Source organism: Rhinoraja longicauda, chromosome 18, assembly GCF_053455715.1.
Source record: "Rhinoraja longicauda isolate Sanriku21f chromosome 18, sRhiLon1.1, whole genome shotgun sequence".
In the NCBI taxonomy this organism is placed as follows: domain Eukaryota; kingdom Metazoa; phylum Chordata; class Chondrichthyes; order Rajiformes; family Arhynchobatidae; genus Rhinoraja; species Rhinoraja longicauda.
Window position 1 is genome coordinate 40,002,705 of NC_135970.1, and position 10,347 is coordinate 40,013,051.

The 10,347-nt window shown below is 47.6% G+C and overlaps 1 protein-coding gene across 1 annotated transcript; it reads left to right on the forward strand.

The window, feature by feature from the left end:
* Positions 1-9: 9 nt before the first annotated feature.
* Positions 10-5,800, forward strand: slc35c1 (solute carrier family 35 member C1). The gene is made up of 2 exons (XM_078415554.1): positions 10-736; positions 3,867-5,800. The coding sequence occupies exons 1-2, from the start codon at positions 220-222 to the stop codon at positions 4,424-4,426; spliced, it is 1,077 nt and encodes a 358-aa protein (XP_078271680.1). The 5' UTR covers positions 10-219; the 3' UTR covers positions 4,427-5,800.
* The last annotated feature ends 4,547 nt before the right edge of the window (positions 5,801-10,347 follow it).

Genomic DNA, 10,347 nt, shown 5'->3' on the forward strand with positions numbered 1-10,347 from the left:
GAGTGGCGGCGCCTGTGTGTGTGTGGAGGTTCCGCGTTCCCAGCCCGGATTCACCAGCTGTTTGTTTGTCTGTCTGTTTGTTTGTTTGTTTGTGCATTCATTAGGTATTTTGGTGACCGTGATTCTGACTGTTGCCGTTGGATTCTCTCTGGGGGTTTGCTGTTTTGCACATTGCCAGCAGTAAGTAAGGCCTCTCTGCATGTCGTGCGGCGGCGGACTATGAGCATTACTTCCCTGAAGCGCTCCCACATCCTCAAAATGGCGATGTCGTCCAGCCCAGAGCAGGGCAGCTCAGAGCCGTTCGCGACCAAAGCGTTGAAGATCACCTGCGTGGTGCTGTCGTACTGGTTCGTGTCGATCACCATGGTGTTTCTCAACAAGTATCTGCTGGCCAGCCCGGCCCTGCACCTGGACGCGCCGCTCTTTATAACTTGCTTCCAGTGCTTTGTGACCGTGCTCCTGTGCTTCCTGCTCAACACCCTGGCCCAGTTCTGCCCCGGCCTGGTGAGCTTCCCCTCCATCACCTTCGACCTCAAGATCTCCAGGGAGGTTCTCCCGCTCTCCATCGTCTTCATCGGGATGATCACTTTCAACAACCTGTGCCTCAAATACGTCGGCGTGGCTTTCTACAACGTCGGCCGTTCCCTGACCACCGTCTTTAATGTCCTGCTCTCCTATGTCATGTTGAAGCAGACCACTTCCTTGCGAGCAATACTGTGCTGCGGCATCATCATAGGTAATTGTAACTGCGTGGCAATTGGCAATGCTCGGGATATTTTGTACCAAGAGGAGTTGAGTATAGGAGCAAAGAGGTCCTTCTACAGTTGTACCGGGCCCTGGTGAGACCGCACCTGGAGTACTGTGTGCAGTTTTGGTCTCCAAATTTGAGGAAGGATATTCTTGCTATTGAGGGCGTGCAGCGTAGGTTCACTAGGTTAATTCCCGGAATGGCGGGACTGTCGTATGTTGAAAGCTGGAGCAATTAGGCTTGTATACACTGGAATTTAGAAGGATGAGGGGGGATCTTATTGAGACATATAAGATAATTAGGGGATTGGACACATTAGAGGCAGGAAACATGTTCCCAATGTTGGGGGAGTCCAGAACAAGGGGCCACAGTTTAAGAATAAGGGGTAGGCCATTTAGAACGGAGATGAGGAAGAACTTTTTCAGTCAGAGAGTGGTGAAGGTGTGGAATTCTCTGCCTCAGAAGGCAGTGGAGGCCAGTTCGTTGGATGCTTTCAAGAGAGAGCTGGATAGAGCTCTTAAGGATAGTGGAGTGAGGGGGTATGGGGAGAAGGCAGGAACGGGGTACTGATTGAGAGTGATCAGCCATGATCGCATTGAATGGCGGTGCTGGCTCGAAGGGCTGAATGGCCTCATCCTGCACCTATTGTCTACAATGTTTACCAGGATGTTGCCTGGATTGGAATTGAAGAGAGACTGGAGAGATATATAAGGAACTGCAGATGCTGGAATATTGAGCAAAACACAAAGTGCTGGAGTAACTCGGCGGGTCAGGCAACAATCTGTGAAAGGAATGGATGTCGAGGGGGCTTTTTCAGACAGGCTTGGTCTGTTTCTCTTTCCTTGAAGGGGGGGGATATTTAATTGAGGGCTACAGATGGGGGAGACTGCAGGGTATGGAAACTGCTAGAGGAACATCAGTGGAGGGAATGGGCAGATGACATTTAGGGTTGGGGCCCTTTAGAGTCTGAAAAAAGGTCCCAGCAGAAACATTTTCTGTCCACATATGTTGCTCGAGCGACTGAGTTCCTCCAACGGTTTGTGTTTTGCTCAAGATTGTCTTTTATCCTGAGGCTGTGCCTCTGAGAGCCATATTGGAACATGGAAACATGCTGAGCAAGATGCCCCATCTACACTCGTCCCATCTGCCTGCGTTTGGCCCATATCCCTCTAAACGTTTCCTATCCTTGTGGCTGTCCAAAAGTCTTTTAGATGATGTTATAGTTCCTGCCTCAATTACCTCCTCTCACTCCTGATTCTAGCCCTCTCATCCAGGGCCTACATCCATCCTGTGGTGGAGACCTCTAAGAATTTCAAGTTTCAATAAGATTTTTTGTTCATCTAAAGAATAGCCTCAGTTTTCTCATTCAGTTTACCCCCCCCCCACATGCATGCTCATGCGTGCGCGCACACACACACGCACAATGTCTAGGGAACCTTGGTTCACTTAATGGCCAGTATTTTCTTTGTTTGTGTGGAAATCAATATTTCTAGTGTGACTTCATCCAGATCCTGTACAATTGCCTTATCCTGTATTCAAATAAGACTTCCGTATCCTATATTCAAACTCTGGCATTAAAGGCTGACAGGTTTGCTGTGCTAATCACTGGTTGCACCAGCTTTCATTGACTCTTGTACAAACACGCCATGGTCCCTTTGAGCACCTCTCACCATGTAAAGGTTACTCCGTTCTGTGTTGTCTGAAGCCGACTTGCCCTGGCAAAGGCCAAACCTCAGATTGGTGACAAGGTTACTCGTGAGTAAGTGCTTTAAAAAGTGACCGTCAAATCTGCATCCCGCACTTTGGCGATGAAAGTTATTGTAAATATTTACACTGCTCCACTTTGCATTACAACTTGGTTTGGGAACTGCCCTGCGCAAAACCACAATAAATTACAGAGTTGTGGATATAACCCAGTTCATCACACAAACCAGCTTTGGTTAATTTCCCCCACACTTCCTTGGGGAAGCAGCCAACATAATAAAGGACTGCTCACAACACTGTTGTTCTCTTTTCACACCTCACATCGAGCAGAAGGTACAAAGGCTCGAACGCATGGACCACCAGATTCAGGAACAGTCCTGTCCTGTCCCTCCTGTTATCAGATTGTGGAATGGATCTTTCGTGAGCTCCGGGTGCAGTCCTGAACGCCCCCATCTATCTCGTTGTAGCCTTTGCACTTTTCTTTGATCTGCAATTCCTCTTTAGCTGTAACATTAGATGCTGCACTCTTTGTCTTTCTCTTTGCATGACTTGTACTGTGGTCTGATTGTACACGCAGCAGTATGATTTGACTGATGAGCACACAATACAAAGTTTTCACTGTAAAGCAATAGCAACATTGGATTTGTTTCCACCTCCCCCTCAGGCACATCGCTACAACTGGTAGTATAACGTTTTCTCCATCTCTAAGTTCATGAGCCAAAAACCATACAATCTGAGGCCTCTGTCTCCTGTTTCTGCTGCCACAGGCAGCTGACTAAACCAGTTATCACCCTTGTCAAATCTCCTCGCCTCTCTGTTTAGTTTAGTTTAGAGATAAAGCGTGGAAACGGGCCCCTCAGCCCACCGAGTCTGCGCCGATCAGCGATCCCCGTACACTAACTCTATCCCACACAAAACTAGGGACAATTTACAACTTTTACCAAACCAATTAACCTACAAACCTGAAAATCTTTGGAATGTGGGACGAAACTAGAGTACCCAGAGAAAACCCACACGGGTCACGGGGAGAACGTACAAACTCCATACACACAGAACTCGTAGTCAGAATCGAACCCGGGTCTCTGGCGCTGTAAGGCAGCAACTTTACCACTGCACCACCGTGCAGTTAACGCAGGGGCTGACTGCCGAATCAAGACGACGGTGTTAACAATGCCCCAACCAAACTCCAACATCGCCTTTATAAACCATGAGTCTGTGAACAGAATCGAGGGATGTGGGGAGAAAGCAGGAACGGGGTACTGATTTTAGATGATCAGCCGTGATCATATTGAATGGCGGTGCTGGCTGGAAGGGCCGAATGGCCTACTCCTGCACCTTATTTTCTGTTTCTATGTGTTTAGAAATGTCCGTTTTTGCAGCCCCGAATGCTGACTTTGTTATTTCTTTGTTGTAGGTGGTTTCTGCCTGGGAATAAACCAGGAAGGTGCAGCAGGCAGCCTGTCGTGGTCGGGTGTGATGTTCGGCGTCGTGGCCAGTCTGTGCGTGTCGCTGAATGCCATTTACACCAAGAGGGTTCTGCCGGCTGTCGACGGCAGCATTTGGAAACTAACCTACTACAACAACATCAATGCCTGCGTACTGTTCATTCCATTAATCGCAGTCACTGGGGAACTACAAGTACTGTATAACTTTGACAAGCTCAACAGTTACAGCTTTTGGACGGTCATGATTTTAGGAGGTGTGTTTGGGTTTGCCATTGGGTACGTCACGGGACTACAGATCAAATTCACCAGCCCACTGACCCACAACGTCTCTGGAACCGCCAAGGCCTGCACGCAAACCGTCATGGCTGTGTTCTACTTTGAAGAGGTCAAGACCTTCCTCTGGTGGATGAGTAACCTGCTGGTCCTCATCGGATCCTTTGCCTACACCTGGGTGAAAGGGCTGGAAATGAAGAGAGTGCAGGAACAGTCGTTAAACAAAAACCACGAGAGGAATGAAGCTAAGGTCTAAAAAGGGGAGAATTCTATTGGGCTGAATGTACAGTGGAAGATTGATTGGAGGTGGGGTGGGGGAGGGGGGATAGGGGGAGCCTTGATAGAGAATGGAAATTGCCAAATGGTGGAGTCTGCCCCTTGTTTCTAGCTGGTTCTCCTGCTGGCGAGATGGACAGTGCTGGAGTGCCCTTGTACAGCTCCAGGTTCGAGCACGTGCCCACTCGAGCTGATGAGTCCTCAACATCAATGATGGATTAACACGAGAGGCCACTGTGTGATCACTCCCAGAATCCACCAAATCGCCACCTTCAAAGGGGCCACTGCCAATTTAAAATAAATCGGAAGCCATGCTGGGCTGCTGACTGCCGTCCACTGGTCAATGGGTGATAGCACTGGCGAGGCTCCTGGTATCCATTGTTCAGTGTTCTCTGAGATTCCTTGCGGTTAATGGAGGTCGTGCCACACAGTTAATGGGGAAACGTCACTGTCCCTATGTATCGCCTGGGGATTGGCTCTTGTTCCTGGACCATCTGTCAACTACCTGGTCCTCTTGTTCCCACACCCCTCGCCTCTTGTGAATCTAGGATTTCCCCTGCCCCATCCTGGTCAGTGTGACAATCGGATCCATGCTTCCCACACTTGGAAAAGGAGCTGTCGGGTCAAAAGAAAGATTTTAGTGTGCAATGTTGTCTTTGGGTTAGATGTTTGTCTTTGGGCATTGGTGCAAGGTAGTACAATGAATTTCAGTTCTTCAAATTCCTGAATAGGATACAACAGGTCCACCAGCGATTGTTCAGCAACTGACGGTCTGGCACCTCCTTTAATCCAGACAAAATTACGACTGTGTTGTTGAAAACCCCCTGGAAGTCTGTCCGTCCCCCGTCCCCCCCGAAAATGTGGCAACAAGGTTGGGTGAGGCGGCTGAGCTCATCGAGACATCCATGCCAATCGGCGGGTCGAATTTGTCCCCTGGGGCCCTGGAACTGCCCGAGCCAGCAGGTCCATTCCCACCTCTGACTTTACGGGCCGATACTCGACCCTTTGGGCTGTCCAGGTGGACCATCTGGCCAAACAGATAGTTCAGAAAGGCTCTGGATCCAAGGGTACTGGAAAAATTGGTGGTGGACCTGTCTGTTTAGTGGAAGCGAGAGAGGACACATTTCCATCTTGTTTTTTGTTATACTTTTCAATTCCTTCAGGATAAAGGAGAACTGAACGGGATCTCTTGCAAGTTTATCTTGCAATATTTTGATTTGCTTATATCACTTTTATATTTTCACTAAAAGTATAAACTTATTGTGGTGGCTTTGAAAAATAGTGTTTCATGATTGGGGCTTCCAATACAAACTACCATGGGTCTGAGAATGTTAATCCAAAGTTTAATGGTCTTTTGGTAATTTGAAAATAAATTCTTTTACCACAATTTTCAATCCTTTCTGCCTTAATTATTAACTTTGACTATGTAAAAAATAGTACATCAAAAATATTCGTTTTTATTATTAATTGGTGAGATATAATAATAATAAACATTTATTTTTTATAGCGCTTTTCCAAATGCTCAAAGACGCTTTACAAAAACAGTCAAGACATAAAAACAAACAGACGAACTATCCTGACGGAGAAGCGGCGAACAAATAGCGCCAGCGTCCTCTCACGTCAGGGTCCGGCAGTAGACAATAAAGGACACAAGACACACAATTACAATTTTTAACACAAACAGCCATCACAGTGATTGCTCCAGGCACACCCTCACTGATGGAAGGCAAAGAAAAGTCTTATCTCCTCCTCATTCTTCTCCCGTGGTGCCACGAGGCAATCGAGGCTCCCGACTTTTGAAGCCCCCACCGGGCGATGGAAAGTCCCAGGGCCGAGCCGAGCAGGCCGATGAAGGTCCTGAGCCCCCACCGGGCGATGGAAAGTGCCGCGGCCAGGCCGCGCAGGGCGATGAAGGGCCTGCGAGTGGGTCAATCAAACCTCGCGCTTCGGGGCGGTCGAAGCTGCTACGGCTGGAGCTCCCGAAAGCCGGTCGCCAGCCAGGGACCTGCGAGCTCCCGATGTTGCGGTCTGCAGGGCCCACGGCCGAAGCCTCCGGAGTCTTCAAGGTCGATCCCAGCTGGAGGCCGCCAACTCCACGGTGTTAGGCCGTAGCACGAACGGAGACACAACACGGTAAAGGTCGCATCTCCGTTGAGGAGGAGATTGGAAAAAAAGGTCCCCCCCCACCACCCCCCACATATACAGAGTTAAAAATAAATCAAAAGAAACATTTAAACGATAACAAAGACAAAAACAAAGATATGGATTTTGATTACGTTCAATGAACTGCCTGAAGTGAAGGCTAGCTTTTCATTCCAAGTGCGTTCAAGGTTAATTAACCACATTACTGCAGACTAGTCGAGAACTTCAGACTTTCTTTCATTTTTAAACTGTTCAGAAGGTTCAGGGCTACTGTTACCAATACCAGCTTTTTGTTCCAAATTTATTTAATCAACAGAATTTAAATACCCCAGCTACAGTGTGTGATCTACGTGAATGACTCCAGATTATTAGTGTAACTTGAGGAGTGGTCGTCAAGCATCGTAGCCACTATACTACCATATCCACAAATATAAATAACAAAACACCAATAGGGAGTTAGATGTGGCCCTTGGGGAGTTAGATGTGGCCCTTGTGGCTAAAGGGATCAGGGGGTATGGAGAGAAGGCAGGTACGGGATACTGAGTTGGATGATCAGCCATGATCATATTGAATGGCGGTGCAGGCTCAAAGGGCCGAATGACCTACTCCAACTATTTTTTATGTTTCTATGTAAATCTATTCAGGTTCTGTGTTTTCATACATTCATAAGTGATAGTAGAATTAGACCATTCGGCCCATTAGGTCTACTCTGTCATTTAATCGAGGCTGATCTATCTTTACATCTCAACCCCATTCTCCTGTCTTCTCCCCATAACCCCTGACACCCGTACTAATCAAGAATCTATCTGCCTCGGCCTTAAAAATATTAATTGACTTGGCCTCCTCAGCGTTCTGTGGCAAGGAATTCCTCAGATTCACCACCCTCTAACTAAAGAAGGGCAGACACACACAAACTGGGGTGCTTTAGATTTAGTACACAGTACAGTACAGGAACTGGCCATTCGGCCCACAATGTCTGTGCCGAACATGATGCCAAGTTGAATTGAACTCCTCTGCTGCATGTGATCCATATTGCTCCATTCCCTGGAGTGCCTATTTAAAGGTCTCTTGAAAGCCACTGTTGACTGCATCTGTCACCACCACTCCTGCCAGCACATTCCAGGCATCCACCACTCTCTGTGCCCCACTCACCGCATTTAAACTTTGTCCCTCTCTCCTTAAAGCTATGCCCTCTAATCTAGAGATTTAGAATTGATAACCTTTCAAACGGATATACTGGCTCCAAAGCAGTAGATAGTGACAATAATTGTAGATAGTGAAGATCAAAAATCATAGCAGGACCTTGATCATCCCTGATCAGCTGGGCAAGTGGGCTGAGGAATGGCTGATGGAGTTTAATGTGGTAAGTGTGTAAAGTATTGCATTTTTGGAAGTCAAACAAGGGCAGGGCCATCACAATGAATGGCAGGGCTCTGGGGAGTGTTGTCGAGCAAAGGGATCTAGGTGACCAGGTACATAGTTCCCTGAAAGTGGTATCACAGGGAGAGAGGGTGGTCGAGAAAGCTTTTGGTACATTGAGCATAAAGATTGGGGTGGTTATAGTGACACAATATGTTATAGTTACACAATACAGTGGTGTGGCCTCATTTGGAGTATTGTGGTCAGTCATGGTCACCCTGCTGTAGAATGATGTCATTAAGCTAGAAAGCGTGCAGAGAAGATCTAAGAGCAAGTTGCCAGAACTTGAGGGCGTGAGCCGTAGGGAGAGGTTGGGCGGACTAGGACTTTATTCCTTGGAGCACAGGAGACTTGGGGGGGGGGGGGGGGGTGATCTCATAGAGGTGCATAAAATCATGAAGGCAATAGATAGGGTTATTGCACAGAGTATTTTGCCCAGAGAAGGGAAAGCCAGAGGCAGAGGTGAGGTTTAGGGCAAGGAGGGAAATAATTATGAATGAATGAAACATTCCATTTATTCATTCAATAAGTGATGGGGTCCAAGGACAATTGGTAAGATTTAGATTTTTAGATTTAGAGATGCAGCGCGGAAACAGGCCCTTCGGCCCACCGGGTCCGCGCCGCCCAGCGATCCCCGCACATTAACACTATCCTACACACACTTGGGACAATTTTTACATTTACCCAGTCAATTAACCTACATACCTGTACGTCTTTGGAGTGTGGGAGGAAACCGAAGATCTCGGAGAAAACCCACGCAGGTCACGGGGAGAACGTACAAACTCCGTACAGACGGCGCCCGTAGTCAGGATCCAACCTGAGTCTCCAGCGCTGCATTCGCTGTAAGGCAGCAACTCTACCGCTGCGCCACCGTGCCGTCAGGGGGTTGGGAGTGCTGGTGCAGGATTACAAAAAGGTTAATTTGCAAGTTAAATCAGTGGTAAGGAAGGCAAATGCAATCTTAACAATAGACAATAGGTGCAGGAGGAGGCCATTCGGCCCTTCGAGCCAGCACCGCCATTCAATGTGATCATGGCTGATCATTCTCAATCAGTACCCCGTTCCTGCTTTTTCCCCATACCCCATGACTCCGCTATCCTTAAGAGCTCTATCTAGCTCTCTCTTGAATGTATTCCGAGAATTGGCCTCCACTGCCTTCTGAGGCAGAGAATTCCACAGATTCACAACTCTGACTGAAAAAGTTTTTCCTCATCTCTGTTCTAAAGGGCCTACCCCTTATTCTTAAACTGTGGCCCCTGGTTCTGGACTCCCCCAACATTGGGAACATGTTTCCTGCCTCTAACGTGTCCAACCCCTTAATAATCTTATACTGTTCATTAATATCCCCTCTCATCCTTCTAAATTCCAGTGTATACAAGCCTAGTCTCTCCAGTCTTTCAACATATGACAGTCCCGCCATTCTGGGAATTAACCTAGTAAACCTATGCTGCACGCCCTCAATAGCAAAAATATCCTTCCTCAAATTTGGAGACCAAAACTGCACACAGTACCCCAGGTGCGGTCTCACTAGGGCCCTGTACAACTGCAGAAGGACCTCTTTGCTCCTATACTCAACTCCTCTTGTTATGAAGGCCAACATTCCATTGGCTTTCTTCACTGCCTGCTGTACCTGCATGCTTCCTTTCAGTGACTGATGCACTAGGACACCCAGATCACGTTGTACGTTCCCTTTTCCTAACTTGACACCATTCAGATAATAATTATTATGAGAGAACTCGAATAAAAATAACAGGGATGTGATGCTGAGACTTTATAAGCCTCTGGTCAGTCTGCATTTGGAGTATTGTGAGCAGTTTTGGGCCCCATTGCTGAGGACAGATGTGCTGGCGTTGGAGAGGGTCCAGAGGAGGTTTATGAGAATTATCGCAGGATTGAGTGGGTTCACAAATACTGAGCATTTGACGGCACTGGGCCTGTAACTCCCTGGAGTTTAGAAGGATGAGGAGTGGACCTCATTGAAACATCAATTGGTGAAAGATCTGGATAGAGTGGATGTAGAGAGGACGTTTTCACCAGTGGGAGAGTCTAGGACCAGAGGGCACAGTCTTAGAATAAAAGGACATACCTTTAGAAAGATGGGTACTGTCTGGTTCACTTCTACCTATTGCAGGCATTGGACTTTGTGTATGGAACTGTTGCACAACATTGCTGAGAACTATATTCTGCACTCTGTATCCTTCCCATTGGCTCCATTGTAATGGAGGCAGCGCAGTGGTAGAGTTCCTGCCTCACAGCGCCAGAGACCCGGGTTCAATCCTGACTCCGGGTGCTGTCTGTACGGAGTTTGTACGTTCTACCTATAACTGCGTGGGTTTTCTC

Coding starts and splice junctions, on each gene's coding strand:
- slc35c1 (XM_078415554.1), top strand. CDS start 220: ATGAGCATTACTTCCCTGAAGCGCTCCCACATCCTCAAAATGGCGATG. Junction 737..3,866: donor GTGCTGCGGCATCATCATAG/GTAATTGTAACT, acceptor TCTTTGTTGTAG/GTGGTTTCTGCCTGGGAATA.